Here is a 26,592-nt window from a genome sequence, read left to right as displayed (position 1 = left end):
ACGGTAAGAGCAGTGAGGCTCTGGAGTTCTCTTCCTGAGGAAGTGGTGATGGCCAACTCACTGAATGAATGTAAGAAAGGAATGGAGGCTTTTCTTGTGAGTAACAGTATAGAAGGTTACGAATAACAGAATATTATAGGTAGATGGTTGACCCAGCTTAGGGGAAGGAGTTTTTTTCCCTATGGAGAAAATTGGCTTCTACTCTGTGGGTTCTTTGCCTTCCCCAGGATCAACAATGCAGAACAGCTGCACTAAAAATAGGCTGAACTAGATGGACATAAGGTCTTCCTTCAGCCTTCAAAACTATGTTACTGTGTTACATCTGGAGGCTGAGAGCTATAAAGTCGTAATGGAAGTAAAGGAACCGACATCCACGGGAGGAAGGAAAGAGGGTAATGTTCTGGGGGAACAGGTAAAGCAGGAGCTCTGGGGGGTGAGAAAGTGGAGCGAGAAGCCTAGGTGCAGTGTAAGAGTAGTGGGGCGAGACGTAATGTCTGTACTGTCACCCACAGGTGTCAAGGGACGGGCACGACATAGTATATATACTGTGAATCAACCGGGGCGACGCCAGTGAACAAACCCCGGAGTCCCCTGATAGGTGCATGCATGTATACAGGCTGATTAGGGGGATATTGCGCTGTATATAGGGGTGAGGTCTCATGTATGACCTCTCACACATGTACACAGGCAGGTTGTCAGCGGTGCTGTATATTGCTGTGGGGGTCTCCTGTCTGACCACAATGACGACACTATACAAGTAGCCCCCAGTAATCTGGGTGGAGCCCCCTTTATTTTTCAGTTTATACAGAGATACAATGACTCAGCAATAACCTCTTTATAGAAGATCGTGGACATAAAAGCGTTAACCTCGGCTGCAGTAAGACTCGGCGGAGCCATTAGCAGGGTCTCCACAGTGGTCACTCCCAGTCATGGGGATACACGGTGAGGAGGGTCAGCGGTCGTCTTCCCTGTGGAGAATCCCTTTAACATTTCACTAGTTTCTGATTTGTGTTGAATCTTCAGTGAATTTTCAGAATAATCCTCTGATTTATAGAACATATTCAGCGTTTTGCCCCCCGTCCTGTCTCTTGTCCGGTGACCCACAGGCAGGTCCGGCGTTAGGGCAAGCAGACCAGGCAGTCGTCTATGGCCCCCGCTTATTCAGGGGCCCCCGCTTATTCAGGGGCCCCCAGCCAGTGGCGTGCTACTAATAGGGCACACCACCTGCCGCTAAGGGCCCCTGAGTAAGGGGGACATGTCTCACTCCCTCTCCCATTACTCCCCCTCTGCCTCAACGTGTGCCAGCAGGGGAGTCGATGAGACGCTCTGCAGAAGCTAGAGCCACAGGGGAACAAGGCAGAGAGGTAACTATTGTGTATATTGTGCATGATACGGTGTGTGCTGCACTATAATGTGTGTGGGGGACTGCACTATACAGTATTGTGTGTGTGTCTGCTGCACTATAATGTGTGTGGGGGACTGCACTATACAGTATTGTGTGTGTGTCTGCTGCACTATAATGTGTGTGGGGGACTGCACTATATTGTATTGTGTGTGTGTCTGCTGCACGATACTGTGTGGGGGGGGTACTGCACTATACTGCATGTGTGTGTGTGCTGCACTATACTGTATTGTGTGTGTCTGCTGCACTGTACTCTGTGTGTGAAGGACTGCACTATACTGAGTTGTAAATATGTGTCTGCTGCACTATACTGTATTGATTGTGTGCGTCTGCTGCACTATACTGTATTGTGTGTCTGCTGCACTATAATGTGTGTGGGGGACTGCACTGTACTGTATTGTGTATGTCTGCACTATACAGTATTGTGTGTGTGTCTGCTGCACTACACTGTGTGTGGTGAGACTGCACTATACTGTATTGATTGTGTGCGTCTGCTGCAATTTTCTGTGTGTGGGGTACTGCATTACACTGTTTATGGGACTGCATTATACTCTGAGGGGCTGCATTATACTGTGTGTGTTGGGGCTGAATTATACTCTAAGGGGGCTGCAGTATACTCTGAGGGGGGGGCTGCATTATACTCTATCAAGGACTATGGGGAGTGCATTTTACTATATGTACTATATGGAACCTGCATTATACTATATGGAGGACTATCTGTACCAATCATTCTTCCTCAGCCGGAGTAAGGGTAGGTGCACATGGTTAGTAAACGATGCGGGTTGAACGCTCTGTACTTGTGCAGCGTCCAGATGTTACAGCATAGTGGATGGGATCTCCGGAAACCCCTGCCCACTGTGAGTGCACAGACGCCTGCGGATCACCCGCGGAGACGGACATGCAGCGCGTCTCTCCAAACCGCAGCATGTCTAGTTATCTTGTGGAGACTCGAATCTCCGCAAGATAAATTTCATCCGTACAATGTATTGGACACAGTGAATCCACACGGTTCAGTGAACACATGCGGATTTACCTGCGTTCAATAGATGGCAGCGGACGTGTGCTGCGTCCAAAGCGCTGACAATTCCTGAACATGTGCATCTACCCTAAGGAGGCCGGGAAACAAGCGTCAAATGACTTCGTTATTGTCGATCACGCTCGTTTACCGGTCTGAACTTGACGCTCATAGATACAACAGAAATGTGAGCATTTGGGCCCCACTTTAAACTTTTGCCCGGGGCCCCACTTTGTCTAAAACCGGCCCTGCCTGCAGGGATCGGGGGGCTATAATCACACGAGCCGGACCAGAGTCCAACTATTCGAGAACGGGACTGGAAATCCTCCAGAAAACTGGAAGCACCAGAGCTGTGCAGGGTGAGCAGGGGCCACCCGGTGCCCACTGGCTCCGACTACCCCCCCATGTACATAAAGGGGCCCACCAGCACATCCCAAAGAATGATGTCACCACTCCTGCATGATGACCTCACTAATCCTCACCCAGGGGCTCAGGCGCCCCCAGGACGCCCTCGGGTGAACCCCGGGACTACAGTAATCCCCTCACCCAGGAATCAGTTCAGGGTAAGGCCATTATGCTCCTCCAAAGCCAGATCTCCACTAGGAAACCTTTATATTAGAGGTGGCACGCTTATACATCATTTTATGACTTATACTCTAGTCACACAAAGAGCTGCAGTCAGCTTTCTGCAGGTTCCCACTTCGCACTTTAATGTGTTTACTTTGCCGCCCTCTTGTGGTCAGTGCCTGCTTAGCACGATCTGATGTGATACATTTTGGGAGATGTGATCTTTTCACCGGGCACATAAAAAATCTAAATCTCCCAAGATGCAAAGCGGCAAGGACAACCGCTCCGATTGGTCAGGATCAAAATGTATCAACTTTTTTATCATAATGCTACATGTTGTGAATTCATGTCCAATCGGGAACATTTGAATAGTTCTGATTTTTGTTACAATGGCAGATATTCTGGGGACGTTCCCTCCTTGTGTTGTAGTTGGCGTCTCCTTGTAATCAGATTGTCTCCTCCTTGTATGGGATTGGATTCTCATTGATTCAGTGATGTCTCCTCCTTGGGGAGGGATTTGCTCCTGGTTATATTGAGGGTCGCTGCTTCTTGTCTTAGGATTGGTTCCTCCTTACATTAGGGTCGGCTCCTCCTTACATTAGGGTTGGCTCCTCCTTACTTTAGGGTTGGTTTCTCCTTATATTAGGGTCGGCTCCTCCTTATATTAGGGTCAGCTCCTCCTTATATTAGGGTCGGCTTCTCCTTATATTAGGGTCGGCTTCTCCTTATATTAGGGTCGGCTTCTCCTTATATTAGGGTCGGCTTCTCCTTATATTAGGGTCGGCTTCTCCTTATATTAGGATCGGCTCCTCCTTACATAAGGGTCGGCTACTCCTTATATTAGGGTTGGTTCATCCTTATATTAGGGTCGGCTCCTCCTTATATTAGGGTTGTATTAAGGGTTGCTGCTTTTTCTTTTCATAGGGGTTACTCCTCCTCTTCTTTATATTGGGGTCGCTCCTTCTTGTTTTGAGGGTCGCTACTTATATTGGAGTTTATTTCTCTTTATATTGGGGTCAACCCTCCTTGTATCGGGGTTCCCTCTCTGTTTGGTGCTCAGCAGACGACGCAGGATTTTTTCTTCTCTTCTTCATATTCCAGGAGATATTCCGGGTAGATCTGATGCTTCTCGAACACCACAAAAATGGAGGGGCTGATGACGTTGTCCACACAGGAGTCATAGCACTGCGAGCTGCTGCCGGGTCTCAGTGGTGGGCGCTTCATTTGGGGGTTTCCCGTTACGTAGTCTCCCACCAGCACGCGAGCAACGAACATCGCCCGGGTCCCGATGGTAGTTGGAATGGAGAATTTATGGGAGTACGAGGCGTCTCGGGCAAAGTAGCTTCCTATGGGGAGAATGACGACAGGTTACAAGAAACTCCTGAGTGATGACGTCAGTAATATATCACACATGATGGAAAGGTGAGGCTGTCAGGACATGCTGGGAGTTGTGGTTCTACAAGGCTGAAGAGCCACAGCCAGTGGTGTAACCAGAGTCTGAGGGGCCCTGGTGCAAAAGTTCAACATGGTTCCCCACCTTCCACATGGTTGGTCAGATGTATGAGCTCTTGTAGTGTTCTAAATCCTATGAGGACAAACTTATCCCCCCTCCCCTCATTATGTAGCATTGTCTGTCATCCTGGCGCCATTCTGATATATACAGTTGTGCTCAAAAGTTTTCACACCCCGGCAGAATTTTTGCCTTTTTTCAGAGAATATGAATGATAACACCAAAACTTTTTCTCCACTCATGGTTAGTGGTTGGGTGAAGCCATTTATTGCCAGACTACTGTGTTTTCTCTTTTTAAATCATAATGACAACCCAAAACATCCAAATGACCCTGATCAAAAGTTCCCAAACCCTGGTGATTTTTGCCTGATAACACGCACAGAAGTTGACACAAATGGGTTTGAATGGCTACTAAAGGTAACATCCTCACCTGTGACCTGTTTGCTTATAATCAGTGTGTGTGCAAAAAAGCTGAGTGAGTTTCTGGGATCCAGACAGACTCTTGCATCTTTCATCCAGCCACTGACGTTTCTGGATTGTGAGTCATTGGGAAAGCAAAATAATTGTCAATGGATCTACGGGAAAAGGCAGTTTAACTGTATAAAACAGGAAAGGGATACAAAAAGATATCCAAGGAACTGATAATGCCAGTCAGCAGCGTTCAAACTGTGATTAACAAATGGAAAATCAGGGGCTCTGTAAAAACAAAACCACGGTCAGGAAGATCAACAAGAATGTCACCCACAAATGCCAGGAAAATTGTTTGGGATGCAAAGAAACACCCACAAATAACATCAGCTGAAATACTGGACTCTCTGAAAACTAGCGGTGTGGCTGTTCCAAGATGCACAATAAGGAGGCACTTGAAGAAAAATGGGCTGCATGGTCGAGTCACCAGAAGAAAGCCATTACTGCGGAAATGCCACAAAGTATCTCACCTACAATATACAAAACAGCACAGAGACAAGCCTCAAAACTTCTGGAACAAGGAAATTTGGAGTGATGAGGCCAAAATGGAACTTTTTGTCCACAACCATAAACGTTACATTTGGAGAGAGGTCAACAATGAATATGATGAAAGAAACACCATTCCTACTGTAAAGCACAGAGGTGAATCGCTGATGTTTTGGGGATGTGTGAGCTACAAAGGCACAGGGAACTTGGTAAAAGTTGAAGGAAAGATGAATGCAGCATGTTATCAGCAAATACTGGAGGCAAGTTTCCAATCATCAGCCAGGAAGCTGCACACGGGACGCACTTGGATGTTCCAACATGACAACGATCCAAAACACAAGGCAAAGTTGACCTGTCCTTGGCTACAGCAGAACAAAGTGACGGTTCTGGAGTGGCCATCTCAGTCTCCTGACCTCAATATCATTGAGCCCCTCTGGGGAGATCTCAAGCACGCAGTTCATGCTAGACAGCCCAGGAATTTACAGGAACTGGAGGCTTTTTGCCAAGAAGAGTGGGCAGCTTTACCATCTGAGAAAATAAAGAACCTCATCCACAACTACCACCAAAGACTTCAAGCTGTCATTGATGTTAGAGGGGCAATACACGGTATTAAGAAATGGGGTGTGTGAACTTTTGATCAGGGTCATTTGGATGTTTTGGGTTGTCATTATGATTTAAAAAGAGAAAACACAGTACCATAGTTTAACAATAAATGGCTTCACCCAACCACTAACCATGAGTGGAGAAAAAGTTTTGGTGTTATCATTCATATTCTATAAAAAAATTCTGCTGTGGCACTGCTGAGGGGTTATGGAAGCCCAGGCTGCTTTGATAGCAGCCTTCAGCTCGTCTGCATTGTTGGGTCTGGTGTCTCATCTTCCTCTTGACAATACTCCATCGATTCTCTATGGGGTTAAGGTCAGGAGAGTTTGTTGCCAATCAAGCCCAGTGATACTGTTGTGTGTACACCGGGTATTGGTACTTTTGGCAGTGTGGACAGGCGCCAAGTCCTGCTGGAGAATGACACTTCCATCTCCAAAAACCTTGTGGGCAGAGGGAAGCATGAAGAGCTCTAAAATGTCCTGGTAGACAGCTGCTCTGACTTTTGTCTTGATAGAACACAGTGGACCTACACCAGCAGATGACATGGCTCCCCAAACCATCACTGACTGTGGAGACTTCACACTAGACCTCCAGCAGCTTGGATTGTGGCCTCTCCACTCTTCCTCCAAGGTCTAGTGTGAAGTCTCCACCATCAGAGATGGTTTGGGGAGCCATGTCATCTGCTGGTGTAGGTCCACTGTGCTTTATCAAGACCAAAGTCAGTGCAGCCGTCTACCAGGACATTTTACAGCACTTCATGCTTCCCTCTGCCGACAAGCTTTATGGAGATGGAAATGTCATTCTCCAGCAGGACTTGGCCCCTGTCCACACTGCCAAAAGTACCAATACCTGGTGTACACATAACAGTATCACTGGGCTTGATTTGCAGCAAACTCTCCTGACCTTAACCCCATAGAGAATCTATGGAGTATTGTCAAGAGGAAGATGAGAGACACCAGACCCAACAATGCAGACAAGCTGAAGGCTGCGATCAAAGCAACCTGGGCTTCCATAACCCCTCAGCAGTGCCACAGGCTGATCGCCTCCATGCCATGCCGCATTGATGCAGTAATTGATGCAGAAGGAGCCCAACCAAGTATTGAGGGCATTTACTGATCATACATTTCAGTAGGACAACATTTCAGATTTTACAATCATTTTTCAGGCTGGTGTTATAAAGTATTCTAATTTCCTGAGATAATGACTTTTGGGTTCTCATTGGCTGTAAGCCATAATCATCAACATTACCAGAAATAAACCCGTGACATAGATCACTCTGTGTGTAATGACTCTATATAATAGAGGAGATTCACTTTTTGTATTGAAGAACTGAAATAAATTCACTTTTTGATGATATTCTAATTTTGTGAGAAGCGCCTGTATGTCGCCCATCCTGGTATACATGTCTCCTATTCGGTATATACATGTCTTCTGTAGCTGGCCGCTGAATTCAGAGTGCAAGCAATGGGCAGGGTATCACGTTCTTGCCATGAGCCCCCCGTCTCCTGCACGCAAACATCAGCTATTGGCCTCTGATTGGTCGGCAACTTGTACTGCAACGCAGAGACCTGCATTTGCCCTGAATGTGCGGCCTCGGCACTCCTCCCGCACGGGCCGTGTCACGGTTGTACCCTCTGCAGCTGCGATCATTACGCCCCTGGCCACAGCTTTCACATTTCTTACATTTATCACAACTGCAAACATAATAAGTAACCTGAAAAGTGTTCTCTGCACTGATACATGCTGATACTATGTATCCATATTCTTAAAGGGACCTGCCTCCATTTAGTTGGGGGTACCTATATGATGTGATCTGTCTTACTACCACTTTGCAGGCACTGTCCGCAGGAGAACAAATAACTCTCACAGTATCTGGACTCTACCTTGCCCATACACGGTGCCATGCGTGCCACAGATGCGCCAGTCAAAATTCTGATTGCAGATTGCATCCATGTGCGTTCTCTCCGTGCCATGAAATAACTGAATTTCCTTCACGTCTCGTCCCCGATTGACTTTCTTCATCTGTTCCTTTTGCCTTCAGAACAAAAAACAACATTACAAAACAGGGATTCGCATCATAGTGAAGAATGACAGAGAGCAGGGACATCCTCTATCTGTAAGGTCCTTCCTCCCATAGTGAAGGGATGGGGCCACCGAGAGCAGGGACATCCTCTATCAGTAAGGTCCTTCCTCCCATAGTGAAGGGATGGGGCCACCGAGAGCAGGGACATCCTCTATCTGTAAGGTCCTTCCTCCCTTAGTGAAGGGATGGGGCCACCGAGTCCTGGGACATCCTCTATCTGTAAGGTCCTTCCTCCCATAGTGAAGGGATGGGGCCACGGAGAGCAGGGACATCCTCTATCTGTAAGGTCCTTCCTCCCTTAGTGAAGGGATGGGGCCACCGAGTCCTGGGACATCCTCTATCTGTAAGGTCCTTCCTCCCATAGTGAAGGGATGGGGCCACGGAGAGCAGGGACATCCTCTATCTGTAAGGTCCTTCATCCCATAGTGAAGGGATGGGGCCACGGAGAGCAGGGACATCCTCTATCTGTAAGGTCCTTCCTCCCATAGTGAAGGGATGGGGCCACCGAGAGCAGGGACATCCTCTATCTGTAAGGTCCTTCCTCCCTTAGTGAAGGGATGGGGCCACGGAGAGCAGGGACATCCTCTATCTGTAAGGTCCTTCTTCCCATAGTGAAGGGATGGGGCCACCGAGAGCAGGGATATTCTCTATCTGTAAGGTCCTTCCTCCCATAGTGAAGGGATGGGGCCACGGAGAGCAGGGACATCCTCTATATGTAAGATCCTGCCTCCCATAGTAAAGGGATGGGGCCACCGAGAACAGGGGCATCCAATTCAATTCAAAGAAGCTTTATTGGCAGGACCAAATAAACACTAGTTTTGCCAAAGCATGTGTCCAGTAGGGAATAGGAAGTAGGGACTGTGGGGATAATGGGTGGAGACTGAAGGAATGATGGATGGGGTACAGGGTGGGGGTAAGGATGTCCATGGCATATCATGGTTGTCTTTCTCGCAGTCTATGACATTCGCTCACATACCGCACCGCTATCTCCACTGCTCAATCTTCTTCCCCCTGCAGGATGTATGTTTTCTCTTCCTCCTTCATGGTGATGAAATCTGGGAAGAGATGAGAGTCTACTGAAGTGAGTGTCCCTCACTGCTGAGTATTTGGGGCAGTGTAGCAGGAAGTGGGTCTCATCCTCCAGGGCCTCCTGGTCACAGTGTTGGCACAGTCTTTCCTCCCTGGGCTTGTCGCTGTGCCTGTGTCGGCCGGATTCGATGGCCAGACTGTGGGCACTGTGTCTACATCGGTTCAGGATCTTTCAGTCTCTGGGGTCCGGGAGTTTCTCCAGGTGTGGGGCCAGTCTGTAGTCTCTCTGTAGACTCTGGTACATGGTCAGTTTCTGAGAGCTGCTGATCTCGTTCTTCCAGTCACTTGCGTACCTCTCCTGCCCCTCATCTACCATCTTCCTGATTCTGGCTTTTGTCAGGTTCCTATGGTTGAAGGTTCGGTCAGGTTGTGTTTGGGTGAGCTGTTCCAGGGGTCCTGGTTTGTGGAGACCACCTGTAGCATGGCTTTATGGTGATGGGAGCTTGGGATGCTACTCTGTAGGTGAGCCTGGAAGGACAGCGCCCTCTTCAGGACCGCTAGGTGTAGAGGGAATCTGCCCAGCTCAGCCCGGCAAGCACTGTTGGAGGTGCTCCGATGGACGTGGAGAAAGTGTTTACAGAATTCCAGGTGGAATATTTCTGTTGGACTGGAATCCCACTTTGACCAGTCTGGGTAGGTGTGAGGACCCCAGACTTCACTGCCATACAGGAGGATTGGGGTGATTATGGCATCGAAGATTTTTAGCCAGACCCTCACTGGTGGCTTCAGATGGTAGAGTTTCCTTCGGATGGCATAGAAAGTTTTGCAGGCCTTGTCCTTCAGGGTCTCTATGGCTTGTTTGAAGCCCCCTGACTGGTGAATTTCTAGGCCCAGGTAGGTATATTTGTCCGTTTCTGTAAGGGTGCAGTTGTTTAGCACAAATGGAAGGTGCTGGTTCGATGTTGGTTTTCTTTTCTGGAACACCATGATGTTGGTTTTCTTTAGGTTGACCGATAGAGCCCATGTGGAGCTGAATTTCTCCAAGATTTTCAGGTTTTCTTGGAGGCCTTTCTCGGTTGGTGACAGAAGCAGCAGGTCATCTGCATTCAGCAGGAATTTCACCTGCGCGTCGTGGAGGGTGAGACCTGGTGCTGTGGAAGATTCCAAAGCGGTGGCCAGCTCGTTGATGTAAATGTTGAAGAGCGTTGGGCTTAGGCTGCAGCCTTGTCTGACTCCCCGACTCTGCTGGAAATAGGCCGTTCTTCTGCCGTTCACACTCACGCTGCAGAGGTTCTCGGTGTAGGAGCTTTTGATAACATTGTAGGTCTTTCCTCCTATTCCACTCTCCAGCAGTTTCAGGAATAAGCCTGGGTGCCACACTGAGTCAAAAGCCTTTCTAAAGTCCACGAAGCAGGCATATATCTTCCCGTTCTTTGTATTGTGGACGTGGCTCTGAATGAGGCTGTGTAGGGTGTAGATGTGTTCAGTGGTGTGGTGGTTTGGCATGAACCCTGCTTGGCTCTTTCTGAGGACGTTGTGCTTGGTGAGGAAGCTGAGGATCCTCTTGTTCAGGATGCTGTTGAACAGTTTTCCCAGGTTGCTGCTGACACATATTCCTCTGTAGTTGGCTGGGTCATACCTGTCCCCATTCTTGTGGATGGGTGTGATGAGGCCTTGATTCCAGGTAGGAGGGAAGTAGCCGGCGCTTTGCACAATATTGAAGAGTTTAACCATTGCGGACTGTGTTTCTGGTGGGCTGTACTTCAGCATTTCTGGTGGGATTCCATCCAGGCCACCGGCTTTTCTACATCTTATGGAAGAGTTTCTCTCTGTAACTTCCTGTAATGTGATTGGTGTATCCAGTGGGTTTTGGAAATGATTGATTTTTTCCTCCATTGCTTTTAGTTTTTCCATTATGTTTTTCTGTTCTTGGTTTAGTTCTTCCTTCGGGATGTCTTTGTAGAGGCCTCCGAAGTACTGAAGCCAGATATTGCCATTCTGGCTATCTTACAGATAGAGGATGTCCCTCTATCTGTAAGGTTCTGCCTCCCATAGTGTAGGGATGGGGCCACCGAGAGCAGGGACATCCTCTATCTGTAAGGTCCCGCCTCCCATAGTGAAGGGATGGGGCCACAGAGAGCAGGGACATTCTCTATCTCTGAGGTTCTGCCACCCATAGTGAAGGGATGGGGCCACAGATAGCAGGGACATCCTCTATCTGTAGAGTCTTGCCACCCATAGTGAAGGGATGGGACCATGGACAGTAAGGACATCATCTATCTATAAGGCCCTCCATCCATAGTGAACGGATGGGGCCACGGAGAGTAAGGACATCCTCTCTCTGTAACATTCCACCACCCATAGTGAACGGATGGGGCCACAGAGAGCAGTTTCATCCTCTATCTGTAAGATTCTGCCACCCATAGTGAAAGGATGGGGCCACAGAGAGCAGGGACATCACTATCGGTAAGGTCATGCCACCATAGTGAAGGGATGGGGCCACCGAGAACAGGGACATCCTCTATCTGTAAGGTTCTGTCTCCCATAGTGAAGGGATGGGACCACAGAGAGCAGAGACATCATCTATCTGTAAGGTCGTCCACCCATAGTGAAGGGATGGGGCCACCGAGAACAGGGACATCCTCTATCTGTAAGGTTCTGTCTCCCATAGTGAAGGGATGGGACCACAGAGAGCAGGGACATCATCTATCTGTAAGGTCCTCCACCCATAGTGAAGGGATGGGGCCACAGAGAGCAGGGACATCATCTATCTGTAAGGTCGTCCACCCATAGTGAAGGGATGGGGCCATGGAGAGTAAGGACATCATCTATCTGTAATGTCCTGCCACCCATAGTGAAAGGATGGGGCCACGAAGAGCAGGGACATCCTGGTACAATGCTGGCTCATCCACTCATCCCTTCCTGGGGCCCATATTAACCCCCCGCCAGATGTGAGGCAGAAGAGCGGACGTACCACTGGTACACCTGCCACAGAGATGGGTTCTGGAGACGCCACATCTTCTTCACCTCGTGCCCCTTGACCGTCTTGGAGAAGCTGCTGACAATTTCTAAGAACTCGCTGGATGTATCCGAGACAAGAACCTTCTATAGTGGATAGAAGAAGATACGTGACCCCTCCTGTCCATTGTCCTCCAGTCACACGTCATAGTGGCTCCGCACATTACCTTACAGCCGATCTCCGGCATGGCCTCAGGGTCCCAGGTCTTGGGGTAGATGTTAGTGTTCATGGGGGACGTTCCTGATTTCAGGGGGGACTTAGCTGCTGCCGATCTTGTGCTGAAAGTATAAAGGATAAAAAAAAGTTTAATACTGAATTGCTGACAAAGCATCTAATGACACATCCAGGAACAACCAGGAAACCATCTATGAGGAGATTACCTTCCTCGCAGTAATTTCACATCGTCAAAGCTCAGATATTTCGGTCTCCTGCGCACGTCTTTCTCCGTCGTGTATATAATGTTCTTCTGCTTCATTTCTGAGACAGTAAAAAAAAGGTCAGTCATCCTCCTGTATCACTGTCAGCGTCATCGATGCCTGGAGAAACCTCCAGCAGATGTGGTTGGATCCTCAGTCACTGACTGTAATCTTGGGGTACACGTGTGTCTATCTGGAGCCGCACATCGGTACCGCTGCCATTAATCGCGCCCGTACCTCGGAAGTTGATCTCATAGATCTGGTTGCCGGCCATGAAAGGTATAACAGCGACTGGATTGGGGAGATACACGTTCTCCAGGTCTGACGACAATATGTTGGCGCTCACGTGTTTCATATTCTAAGAGGAAGAAATGTGAAAAATATAATTCCTTGAAGTTCTGCTCTCTAGCACTATCCCTACCCCATCTATCACATGGGGGATCGGGAGACCTCTTGAGCCCCTTCAGGATCCAGACACTGGGAGCTGTAACTCTCTCAGCTCATCCTACAGCTCCACCCCTGAGGATCGCCCATTATTAAGTGCCTACTTACAGAGTGACCATATTGTGTCCAGCTGCCGTGTTCATCCCTCCAGTACCACAGCCACTCAGTGGTCAGGACATATTCAGACGGCTTCATGACCGATGATACGGTGGAGAGACGACGAACGCGGCGCATGCCAGATTTCATGGTCAGAAAGTCAATCAGAGGAACCCTGCGAAGAAAACAGTTACATGGCGATTCTACTTCGAGAACGTGACCCACAGCAAGAGGATGTCCGATGTCAGTGGCCATCACGTCTGGACACTTATCTGGAGTTCCTCTTTAGTACATACACATATTATAATCTGACGCTCGGTTCTGGACGACCCGTACCTGTCAACCTTTGGGTCACAGTAACATTTCTCAATCTCCTCCATGTTGGGAACGTCTTCCCAGTCGGTTCCTTTGTGAATCTGCCAGCGGTACGGCAGGTAGTAATGCATGTCCGGGCAATCCTCTGGGAAAAAAGCAGAACCGAGCGTTACCTGCATATTAGACAATATCCAAATCTAATAGTGACAAACACAGGAACAGTCCAGCGTTGCAGAGATGATCCCGCAAGACGTAATGAGTGAACAAACCTACAATTTTTTTGCTAATTCTGTCAATATTGAAAGTTATTTGTGTTCAGTCCTGTAAAAAAATGTGCACATAAGTGGCCTCCACACCACCGCTCACTCTGTAGAATACCTGTCCGACACTTCTGCACTCCATTACTGTGCACTGGGAGTACGGACACTGGCTGTGGACGGGGCAGCACCTTTTTCTCCATGTGGCTGCCCTTCTGGTGGCCTGACGTGATATGGACGCGGTATCTGCTGTTGGATTGCTTGCTTGCAGGTGATGGGTTACCCATCCCTTCTATAACGGGTATTTCTACAGGTTTTCAAGGTGTCAGAGGGTCCGGATGCCTCTATAAATTATTACTTGATACGTCCCATCATACTGGTGGCTGTATACTTTGGATCTCCACTAAAGTGCCAGTCATCCATCTCTATAGCTTCTCTCCTCAACACGGAGCCTACGACTCCAAGGGCAAGCCGTACGGTTATGCAAATCAAAGAAATTTTGGAATCAATCTCTAATTTTTGGGGAGTGAGAGGGGCAAAAATACTATTCACACGAGACCTCAAAAGCTGGATAAAAGTCTTGTAGGATGATTGAGTGTTGTCTCTTGTCCTTCAGCTTGCCAGTTATTGCCATTTTGCAAACAGAGAGAGGCAGGATCCTTGAACTCAAAGACCTTAGTTTATGACTCCTGAAGTTTGGAGTGGAGCGCACCTAGGCCGAGATGTCCAAACTGTTCAATGTTGTAACTTGAATGACAGCTAGAAGTCCACAGATGGATCATCAGATTAGAAGAATGGCGCACAGTGATCCATCCTCTACCGCAAATTAAATTGGAAAAAGGAGTCAATCAGCGTCTACACAACTATAAGAAGCATGACATCCACCTAATGGTGCTTCATCGAGCTTACATCACCTCTCCCCAAGGTTATCAGGGTACAGAGCAAGAAAGCAATGGAGGCTGGAATGGAGATCTGTCCTCTTTAGTGATGAGTCCTGTTTCTTGTCTTGCATGCAGTGACACTCAGAGATTGGTGTGGAGACTATGTGGGCAACGCCATGAAGAGACCTTCACGAGGGAACGTCACACTGGTCCTACTCCCGGATTATGGTGTAGTGGGCCATAACACTCTAGCCAATTCACTACTTTAATCCTTTAAATCAGGGACTTTATGCAATAAACTAGTGATGTAGAATATATCGGAGACATCTGACAGCAGATGTTGGAGTTTTCAGAATCTTTCTTCTCCGATACAATTCTGCATTCATTCCAAGACTTCGGGATCTTTTTCTTTATGCAGTTTTTTCTGATCTCTGCTTTAATCAGAAATGTTACAATATAATTATAAGATCATTGAGTGCAATGTGAACGGGTTCCTATCACGGGCTTTCGTGTTTATGGTCTTTGGACGCTATTCTCACTTGTCTCATTCATGAGTGTTTGTGTCTTTTACATTATTTTGTATTTCATTTTTCCCAGGTTTTCCTTCTCACTGACATATCAGATCACATGATATTTGGGTGAGAGCGGAGGGAAGTCATTCGATCTCCCATTAATCACCATAAGAAGGTTGCAGCGAGGGACCGAAACCTTGTCTTGGCCATGAATAAGCCATAACCTGCCAAGACACGTTGGCCAGTTCATAGGCTCTTGTGTTTTTGACACCATGATGGAATAAAAGTTAAGTCTTTTGGGATCATCTCCGCATTGTTGGACTTTTTCTACGTTTGCTACTGAAAAGTTTGTGGATCCAGAGACAGATGTCTGTGCAACTGAAGAGTCCTCAACACACCAACAGTGAGCTGATCTTCTGTGCATGTTCATATATTTAATAATGTCCCCAAGGAGTCACTTACTTCCTAGACTACAATATTTCCAAAGATTAGAGAGACAAATCTCCGGGACTTTGTTGGGATCTACTGAAAAAAAAAAACAAGAAAAACATCATAATGTTATAAACCTGACGATATCATCAGTATTTTATATCCTGGATACACACATATCACCAATGTCCCGTCTAGAGGGTGGTAGACTCTAGCAGCAAAAATGGGTAGGTCAACTATAAATCTTTTAAAGACTTGTCCATGTTTGACCAACTAAGTAAAATACTCATAAAATACCCAACAACATGGACTTACCCTCTAAGCGTGACCTTTGGACTTTGAATGTGACAGGCGAAACAACACCTTGATATGGTTTCTTCACTTTTTTATGTAAATTTGACCAATCAAAACAATGATTGAACATGATGGGGAAAAAAAGTCAGACCCGGCATCAATCACTATGGACTCAGATGGAGCTCATTTGAGCATTTTCGAAGATTAGCCACAGTTAGATGAATCTTTCACAATTCATGTACTTACCCCTCTTTGGTGACGTCTGAGGATCGGAAAATGTAGGTTCAGTAGTCACTATATCTTCTCGAACACTTGCTCTCGATATCTGCTTATCATCAGGTACAGGCTGGTACTGGACACTGGACTGGACTGGTTTTACATGATGGACAGGTAGACCTTCCGTTCTAGAGTTTACCAGTCTGGGATAAGATGGAGGTGGGGCAGTGGAAGGACCAGCTGTTGGGGTGGTTACTGATTTGATGGTAACAGCTGGTTGAGTGATTGACGGGTTTCCAGTTGAGGTGGTCACTGGTTTCTCCTGAGCAATAGACGGACCTTTCATATGAGAATCCACCAATTTTGGATAAGATATTGATGGAAAAATAGGACTTTTTGTGATGGAGGTTTCTGGTCTGAAGGTGGAAACACCAAAGTGAGTGTTGTTCTGGCTGACAGTTGAAGTGGCTACTGGCTTCTCCAGAGGATCAAATGAACCTTTCATAGGAGAATTAACTAAGCTGGGAAGCGTCTCTGGGGAGGACCATTGTTTGGTGGTATCAACTGACTGAGAGATGGATGACTTTGCAATAGGAGCCGTCATTGGTTTCTCTGGAAGACCTTCTATTGGAGAATCATCGATTTTGCTTGGTCTTGTTGGTGACACTGGTGTAACATTGGGTGGTTTCACCAATGAGGGGGACACTGGCTTTTTAGAGTCCACAACTGATGGACCTTGTGTGGTAAAATTACTTGGTTTTGGTGGGGCATTAACTGGACCTGCTGGTGTAATGCCCGACTTTGGCTGAGAGGCAGATGGGCTATAACTTGGAGTAAAAAGTCTGGCTGGGATTCCTGTGGATAAAATTATGGATTGATTATGAAATTGTAAACGTTTTTCACAGCAGTATATACTTTTGGAGACCCCACAGGGGACATACCTGGCTGAAAAGAAGATACTTGAGGTGAGGCTGGTGGTATGGTGGTTACAGTTGGTATTGGGTGACGTATTCCTGATGACATTGATGGCTGGACAATGGGAAAGGTTCTGGTCTGTGGGTGCAGCAATGAAGCCCCTTTGTCGTCTGACTGAGATGGAGATGAATTAAACCATTTTTTCTTTATCATATCTTGCTGAGTTTTCAGAAATTCATCCCATTCATCATCATTGTCTCCAATCCAAACAGGACTCTCCCCATTCTCAGATGTTGGCCGGCTGCTTGATCTCTCCCAGACATCGCACCCTAAAATACATTTTAAAATATTAAATTTGTGTCAAGGCTTCTGAGTGTCTAAGGTGCCCTAAAAAGCTGAGTCTTCCTCCACCAAGTGGCCCAGGGGAACGAACAGTATTCCAGCTCATTTTATTGAACAGTGGAGGTCCCACAGACCGAGCCATGAGTGATCATCTATCCTAGGAAAACCCCAAACTGAACCTATTAAAACCAGTCTATAAGACCTCCCACGTAAATACATGACTGTACCCGATCCTTCTTTTTGTCGTCCTCGACTCTTGTTTCGCAAAAACCTCTGGTAATCCCCCTTTTTTGTGGGTCTTCCTCTGCTCCTCTGGACTGCAGGGTTCCCATTCTCAACATCCTTCTTTTCCAGTTTGTTCAGTGACTGGAGACGCTCATTGTGTTTTAATTCAGAAAGTATCTGAAAGTTTTTTAGAGAAACCTCAGACATATGACAGCGATCAGCACCGACGTCCAGGAGATTGTGAGAGCGTTTACAGAAGCGTCGATTACATTCTCCTCGTGTGAAGAAATCACAAATGTGAAGACGGGAACAATCCTGGCCGAGGTCACACGAGTCACGCTGATACTTCCAACAGATCTGCAGAAAACAAAGTAAGAGTAAAAATTATACAAAGGAGGCAGTATTATAGTAGTTATATTCTTGTACATAGGAGCAGTATTATAGTAGTTATATTCTTGTACATAGGGGGCAGTATTATAGTAGTTATATTCTTGTACATAGGAGCAGTATTATAGTAGTTATATTCTTGTACATAGGGGCAGTATTATAGTAGTTATATTCTTGTACATAGGGGCAGTATTATAGTAGTTATATTCTTGTACATAGGAGCAGTATTATAGTAGTTATATTCTTGTACATAGGGGCAGTATTATAGTAGTTATATTCTTGTACATAGGGGCAGTATTATAGTAGTTATATTCTTGTACATAGGGGGCAGTATTATAGTAGTTATATTCTTGTACATAGGGGGCAGTATTATAGTAGTTATATTCTTGTATATAGGGAGCAGTATTATAGTAGTTATATTCTTGTACATAGGGGCAGTATTATAGTAGTTATATTCTTGTACATAGGGGGCAGTATTATAGTAGTTATATTCTTGTACATAGGGGCAGTATTATAGTAGTTATATTCTTGTACATAGGGGGCAGTATTATAGTAGTTATATTCTTGTACATAGGGGCAGTATTATAGTAGTTATATTCTTGTACATAGGGGCAGTATTATAGTAGTTATATTCTTGTACATAGGGGGCAGTATTATAGTAGTTATATTCTTGTATATAGGGAGCAGTATTATAGTAGTTATATTCTTGTACATAGGGGCAGTATTATAGTAGTTATATTCTTGTACATAGGGGGCAGTATTATAGTAGTTATATTCTTGTACATAGGGGCAGTATTATAGTAGTTATATTCTTGTACATAGGGGCAGTATTATAGTAGTTATATTCTTGTACATAGGGGCAGTATTATAGTAGTTATATTCTTGTACATAGGGGCAGTATTATAGTAGTTATATTCTTGTACATAGGGGGCAGTATTATAGTAGTTATATTCTTGTATATAGGGAGCAGTATTATAGTAGTTATATTCTTGTACATAGGGGCAGTATTATAGTAGTTATATTCTTGTACATAGGGGGCAGTATTATAGTAGTTATATTCTTGTACATAGGGGCAGTATTATAGTAGTTATATTCTTGTACATAGGGGGCAGTATTATAGTAGTTATATTCTTGTACATAGGGGCAGTATTATAGTAGTTATATTCATGTATATAGGGAGCAGTATTATAGCAGTTATATTCTTGTACATAGGGGGCAGTATTATAGTAGTTATATTCTTGTACATAGGAGTAGTATTATAGTAGTTCTATTCTTGTACATAGGGGGCAGTATTATAGTAGTTATATTCATGTATATAGGGAGCAGTATTATAGTAGTTATATTCTTGTACATAGGGGACAGTATTATAGTAGTTATATTCTTGTACATAGGAGCAGTATTATAGTAGTTATATTCTTGTACATAGGAGCAGTATTATAGTAGTTATATTCTTGTATATAGGAGCAGTATTATAGTAGTTATATTCTTGTACATAGGGGCAGTATTATAGTAGTTATATTCTTGTACATAGGGGCAGTATTATAGTAGTTATATTCTTGTACATAGGGGGCAGTATTATAGTAGTTATATTCTTGTATATAGGGAGCAGTATTATAGTAGTTATATTCTTGTACATAGGGGCAGTATTATAGTAGTTATATTCTTGTACATAGGGGGCAGTATTATAGTAGTTATATTCTTGTACATAGGGGCAGTATTATAGTAGTTATATTCTTGTACATAGGGGGCAGTATTATAGTAGTTATATTCTTGTACATAGGGGCAGTATTATAGTAGTTATATTCATGTATATAGGGAGCAGTATTATAGCAGTTATATTCTTGTACATAGGGGGCAGTATTATAGTAGTTATATTCTTGTACATAGGAGTAGTATTATAGTAGTTCTATTCTTGTACATAGGGGGCAGTATTATAGTAGTTATATTCATGTATATAGGGAGCAGTATTATAGTAGTTATATTCTTGTACATAGGGGACAGTATTATAGTAGTTATATTCTTGTACATAGGAGCAGTATTATAGTAGTTATATTCTTGTATATAGGAGCAGTATTATAGTAGTTATATTCTTGTACATAGGAGGCAGTATTATAGTAGTTATATTCTTGTACATAGGGGGCAGTATTATAGTAGTTATATTTTTGTACATAGAGGGCAGTATTATAGTAGTTATATTCTTGTACATAGGGGCAGTATTATAGTAGTTATATTCTTGTATATAGGGGCAGTATTATAGTAGTTATATTCTTGTATATAGGGGCAGTATTATAGTAGTTATATTCTTGTACATAAGGGCAGTATTATAGTAGTTATATTCTTGTATATAGGGGCAGTATTATAGTAGTTATATTCTTGTACATAGGGGCAGTATTATAGTAGTTATATTCTTGTACATAGGAGCAGTATTATAGTAGTTATATTCTTGTACATAGGGACAGTATTATAGTAGTTATATTCTTGTATATAGGAGCAGTATTATAGTAGTTATATTCTTGTACATAGGAGGCAGTATTATAGTAGTTATATTCTTGTACATAGGGGCAGTATTATAGTAGTTATATTCTTGTACATAGGGGCAGTATTATAGTAGTTATATTCTTGTACATAGGGGGCAGTATTATAGTAGTTATATTCTTGTACATAGGAGTAGTATTATAGTAGTTCTATTCTTGTACATAGGGGGCAGTATTATAGTAGTTATATTCATGTATATAGGGAGCAGTATTATAGTAGTTATATTCTTGTACATAGGGGACAGTATTATAGTAGTTATATTCTTGTACATAGGAGCAGTATTATAGTAGTTATATTCTTGTATATAGGAGCAGTATTATAGTAGTTATATTCTTGTACATAGGAGGCAGTATTATAGTAGTTATATTCTTGTATATAGGGACAGTATTATAGTAGTTATATTCTTGTATATAGGAGCAGTATTATAGTAGTTATATTCTTGTACATAGGGGGCAGTATTATAGTAGTTATATTTTTGTACATAGGGGGCAGTATTATAGTAGTTATATTCTTGTACATAGGGACAGTATTATAGTAGTTATATTCTTGTACATAGGGGGCAGTATTATAGTAGTTATATTCTTGTACATAGGAGCAGTATTATAGTAGTTATATTCATGTATATAGGGAGCAGTATTATAGTAGTTATATTCTTGTACATAGGGGAAAGTATTATAGTAGTTATATTCTTGTACATAGGAGCAGTATTATAATAGTTATATTCTTGTATATAGGAGCAGTATTATAGTAGTTATATTCTTGTACATAGGGGACAGTATTATAGTAGTTATATTCTTGTAAATAGGAGGCAGTATTATAGTAGTTATATTCTTGTACATAGGAGCAGTATTATAGTAGTTATATTCTTGTACATAGGGGACAGTATTATAGTAGTTATATTCTTGTACATAGGGGGCAGTATTATAGTAGTTATATTCTTGTACATAGGAGCAGTATTATAGTTGTTATATTCTTGTACATAGGGGCAGTATTATAGTAGTTATATTCTTGTATATAGGGGCAGTATTATAGTAGTTATATTCTTGTACATAGGGGGCAGTATTATAGTAGTTATATTCTTGTACATAGGGGCAGTATTATAGTAGTTATATTCTTGTATATAGGGGCAGTATTATAGTAGTTATATTCTTGTACATAGGAGCAGTATTATAGTAGTTATATTCTTGTACATAGGGACAGTATTATAGTAGTTATATTCTTGTACATAGGGACAGTATTATAGTAGTTATATTCTTGTATATAGGGAGCAGTATTATAATAGTTATATTCTTGTACATAGGAGCAGTATTATAGTAGTTATATTCTTATACATAGGAGCAGTATTATAGTAGTTATATTCTTGTACATAGGGGGCAGTATTATAGTAGTTATATTCTTGTACATAGGGACAGTATTATAGTAGTTATATTCTTGAATATAGGGAGCAGTATTATAGTAGTTATATTCTTGTACATAGGAGCAGTATTATAGTAGTTATATTCTTGTACATAGGAGCAGTATTATAGTAGTTATATTCTTATACATAGGAGCAGTATTATAGTAGTTATATTCTTGTACATAGGAGCATATTATAGTAGTTATATTCTTGTACATAGGGGACAGTATTATAGTAGTTATATTCTTGTACATAGGGGGCAGTATTATAGTAGTTATATTCTTGTACATAGGAGCAGTATTATAGTTGTTATATTCTTGTACATAGGGGCAGTATTATAGTAGTTATATTCTTGTATATAGGGGCAGTATTATAGTAGTTATATTCTTGTACATAGGGGGCAGTATTATAGTAGTTATATTCTTGTACATAGGGGCAGTATTATAGTAGTTATATTCTTGTATATAGGGGCAGTATTATAGTAGTTATATTCTTGTACATAGGAGCAGTATTATAGTAGTTATATTCTTGTACATAGGGACAGTATTATAGTAGTTATATTCTTGTACATAGGGACAGTATTATAGTAGTTATATTCTTGTATATAGGGAGCAGTATTATAATAGTTATATTCTTGTACATAGGAGCAGTATTATAGTAGTTATATTCTTATACATAGGAGCAGTATTATAGTAGTTATATTCTTGTACATAGGGGGCAGTATTATAGTAGTTATATTCTTGTACATAGGGACAGTATTATAGTAGTTATATTCTTGAATATAGGGAGCAGTATTATAGTAGTTATATTCTTGTACATAGGAGCAGTATTATAGTAGTTATATTCTTGTACATAGGGACAGTATTATAGTAGTTATATTCTTGAATATAGGGAGCAGTATTATAGTAGTTATATTCTTGTACATAGGGACAGTATTATAGTAGTTATATTCTTGTACATAGGAGCAGTATTATAGTAGTTATATTCTTGTACATAGGAGCAGTATTATAGTAGTTATATTCTTGTACATAGGAGCAGTATTATGGTAGTTATATTCTTATACATAGGAGCAGTATTATAGTAGTTATATTCTTGTACATAGGGGTAGTATTATAGTAGTTATATTCTTGAATATAGGGAGCAGTATTATAGTAGTTATATTCTTGTACATAGGAGCAGTATTATAGTAGTTATATTCTTGTACATAGGGAGCAGTATTATAGTACTTATTGTTAGGCGTCGGGTTCCCGCCTCTGCACAGGAGGAATCCCGAGCCTTGCCTTCTGCGGTCTCCCATTCAGTCCCGACTGCAGAGGAGGCTGCTCAGCAAAGACGTCGATCCCGGCGTCTTGCCCCAGCTAGTGCTGTTGGTTTGGTGGTTGCTGCTGCTGCCATCCCAGGGTCAGCTATAGCAACCTGCACTGGCCAGCAGCGAGCACCTCCTGGGACCAAGTCCTTTCGGGCTACTGAGCATGCCCATGGGTTGACCTCTCATTGGACGTCAGGGGTCACATGCTCAGGTCCTGTTGCTTCCCCGATTGGCCCACGTGGAAGGTCCCAGAAGGATGCTGCTATAAAAGGTTCACATGGCTGCTCGGCTATGCACTAGTATAGACAGTGTTTTGTACCTTTGTGTGTGTGCTGACAGATGCATGTATTTGCGACTGACTCATTATGATCCCCTCCCTCTGGTTGTGTTTGTGTATAGGGAATTGTCAGCGCTTACTAGTGGCATTGCTTATGCACCACCGTGCTTCCAGTTATCAGCACATACTTAGCGCCAGTTTGTGCTGTTCGGTACAAGGCACTATCGTACCGCGTCAAGTAGCAGCAACCACAAGCGCGGCGCCATGCACAAGTGTTGCGCTTTCCTAGCCCGAGTCCGGGTGGTTAGTGGCGTCCGCCAGAGCGGTACTGTGCACACTTGCGAGCTATATCTTTAGTTTGCCGAGCTCTGTGAGTGTTAACAGGCTCCAGCATTTATATTCCGCGGTTCTGTGCAGTAACAGAATCCGCCTCTGTACACACCAGGTGACGCTAAACCAACTGTGTCCAGTTCTATTGCCATATAGCGTCCCCCATTACCGAGCAGCAGGTAACATCTCTGCACGGTGGACCCCGGGCTGCGAACGCACCTTGACACCATCTTTTATTACTTGGTGTGTTCCGCTAGCCCTAACATTATACTAGTGCCAGGGTCTGGCTAGTAATGGTGGGCGAACGACTGCAGCGGTACATCCAGCAGCTGGAGGGCAGGTTGGCGGCTCTCGGGCGCTCAGCCTCAGCTGTGGATGTTACCGCGGTCGTTCTCCTCACCTTAATGCTGTTCATATTAGTTGATGTAATTTTTAAAGAAAACCCTGCCATAACAATACATAACAGGAGCAGAGAAGTAGAACCCATCATCATAATTCGGAATTGTTCTGCCCACTGCCGGTCTCCATGTCTGATGCTACATTAGTGTCTATGGGTAAGAGCTTCCGCTTTGTAGGTGGATGGTCCTCTATATCTCTGTCACATTCTGCCTCTATTCTTTTCAGTTCTTGTTCAAAATTTCCATCTGACTCAGACAGAACTTCACATCTGTTAGATACGACCATCACACCAACACCGCTGCTGAGTTTTTTCCTGGTATTTTTGTCACTGTCATATTGTTCCTCGGATTTGACCACATGACCTGCTTTGCCACATTTAAAGCACTTACGAGGCTGCCCAGGATAGAAGCAAACACCCTTCTCCCTCTCAATGAAGAAGGAGTTGGGTAAGTGAACGGTAATGTTGTTATTCTGCCGTAGCTTGACCAGGACTTTCCACCCTCCCTTCCATAAACAATCATCATCTTGATTCTTGGTGAGGTCAGAGACCAGGTCACAATGTCTCCGGAGCCACACCATAATGTCCTGAGGGGAAACAGTCTCATTCCAAATGATGATATTTACAATAACTGTATCTGGCCCTTGTTCCAATTGTCCATGTCCCTGAACTTGGGGAAATTGGCCTAGAATCTATCCAGATCAGGCATGATCTTAAAGCTGATGTCATAGCCCTGTCTGTCTGGAAGATTAATCACTGCCAAGATGCTGACTGGCGCAAACCCCATCTGGTGGCACATGAGCTCCCTGACCACAAACCTCCTGTCTGGCAGTTTCTCCTTGGCACCTCTGTGCTTAAATCGCACCACGTTTCTTCTTTTGAACGCCAAAGGACGGAGCACCATGGCTCCAGGCATTACTGGGGGGAGCCTGCTGGGTCGCACTGGGATGAATGATAGGGTGAGGGTCTTCTGCAGGGGGATTTATCACCTCTTTTGCATTAGGTATTAAAGGGAGGAAATTGCACACATTATCCTGCACATTGGTATCAACAATACTATCATTATGATCAGGCAATGTGACATCTACTACAGAGTGTGAGCCCCCTCCAACCCCATGGGAACAGTGTGGTGATCCCCAGCCTGTGAGTCAGTATTAGGGTATGTGTACACGTTGTGGATTTGGCTGCGGATCCGCAGCAGTTTTCCATGCAGTGTACAGTACCATGTAAACCTATGGAAAACCAAATCTGCTGTGCACATGCTGCGGAAAATTCAGTGCAGATTTGCTGTGGTTTATTTTCCGCAGCATGTCAATTCTTTGTGCGGAATCCGCAGCGGTTTTACACCTCTTCCATTATAGGAATCTGCAGGTGTAAAAACGCAGGCGAAATCTGCACAAAATCTGCAGAAAATCCGCAGGAAATCTGCATTAAATCTGCAGGTAAAACGCAGGTCATTTTACCTGAGGATTCAGCCAAATCCACGCGGAAAAATCCGCAGTCAAATCCGCAACGTGTGCACATCCCCATCAATACACAGTCACACACGCAATGTTCCGCTCTTGTGTTTAGCATTCTGGGACAGTATTTGTCCCTCCTGAAAGCATAAACGTGCAGATTGTACCTCGGGCCGTGTCTGCTGCTTCTTAAGTTCATCTTGTACAGTCTGTGATCCAAACTCAGCATCAGCGGCCGTGGACTCTACACCAAAATCCGGCATGCGAGGAATACGGCCGAGTCTCGCATGTTAGTACCCGGCACTCGGATCGGAGCGTGCGGCCACATAGCAATACATGGAGCTGCTCCTGAGTGCCGGGTACTAACATGCGAGGCTCGGCCGTATTCCTCACCTGTGTGATCCCGGCCTGAGATGTGACCCGTTCCTGGGTTCTGTAGGTCTCCGGCAGGGGCCCCCTCCCCAGGGCACAGGCTATGTGGTCAGCCACATTGGCCAGTAAAGTCTCTGGTCACACACAGCTTTCCTGTCAGGATGAGCGGCCTTTAGTTTATAGATCCCATCAGTCTCCATTTGCAGCATTTCTTTGTGCTGCTGTAACGCCTCCATCTTCTTCGCCAGGGCCGGTATCTCCTCCGCCAGCTGCAGCTCTGGTGCAGGCGCCGTCTCCCTCGCAAGACAATGGCTCTGGGTGTTTGAGTGCCGGAGTCTCCTTTGGTTTTACCTCAGATGACTTTATGGTGTCACCTCTGGCTCCGGGCTCCACAGCCCTTTCACTGCTGCCACCCACGTGCGACCTGAGCGTGCCATACCGGTCACCATGTCTCGCTGCTGCAGGCTTTCCTGCCATGTCTGCCTCTCCAGAGATGTCCGCCTCTGCCTGTGTGGAGGAGGGAGCTGCACACCTGAGGTCGGTAATGGCGGCTGCTTCACCTTCTGTGCGCCAGGCTGGGGCTGTTTACAGACATTACTGGACCTTGG

General features: G+C 44.5%; 1 protein-coding gene across 2 annotated transcripts in view; it reads right to left on the bottom strand.

The window, feature by feature from the left end:
- Nucleotides 1-762: 762 nt before the first annotated feature.
- Nucleotides 763-26,592, bottom strand: part of LOC141048470 (zinc finger CCCH-type antiviral protein 1-like) — a 37,086-nt gene continuing 11,256 nt past the window's right edge. The window contains exons 3-14 of one of the 2 annotated variants that reach the window (XM_073544057.1): nucleotides 17,527-17,881; nucleotides 16,984-17,286; nucleotides 16,073-16,897; nucleotides 15,566-15,625; nucleotides 13,475-13,598; nucleotides 13,151-13,313; nucleotides 12,836-12,956; nucleotides 12,563-12,659; nucleotides 12,349-12,460; nucleotides 12,138-12,268; nucleotides 7,935-8,086; nucleotides 763-4,330 (exon numbers count right to left, since the gene is read on the bottom strand). In XM_073544057.1, coding sequence (XP_073400158.1) covers nucleotides 4,041-4,330; nucleotides 7,935-8,086; nucleotides 12,138-12,268; nucleotides 12,349-12,460; nucleotides 12,563-12,659; nucleotides 12,836-12,956; nucleotides 13,151-13,313; nucleotides 13,475-13,598; nucleotides 15,566-15,625; nucleotides 16,073-16,897; nucleotides 16,984-17,286; nucleotides 17,527-17,881 — 2,733 coding nt within the window. In that variant the 3' untranslated portion in view covers nucleotides 763-4,040. Of the gene's footprint in view, nucleotides 4,331-7,934; nucleotides 8,087-12,137; nucleotides 12,269-12,348; nucleotides 12,461-12,562; nucleotides 12,660-12,835; nucleotides 12,957-13,150; nucleotides 13,314-13,474; nucleotides 13,599-15,565; nucleotides 15,629-16,072; nucleotides 16,898-16,983; nucleotides 17,287-17,526; nucleotides 17,882-26,592 lie in introns of both variants that reach the window. The other variant, XM_073544056.1, reaches the window with a different exon arrangement.

The sequence above is a fragment of the Dendrobates tinctorius genome, unplaced genomic scaffold, assembly GCF_039654945.1.
Source record: "Dendrobates tinctorius isolate UK_male_01 unplaced genomic scaffold, ASM3965494v1 ptg000136l, whole genome shotgun sequence".
NCBI classification, from domain to species: Eukaryota; Metazoa; Chordata; class Amphibia; order Anura; family Dendrobatidae; genus Dendrobates; species Dendrobates tinctorius.
This window is presented reverse-complemented; position numbering and strand designations above follow the sequence as displayed.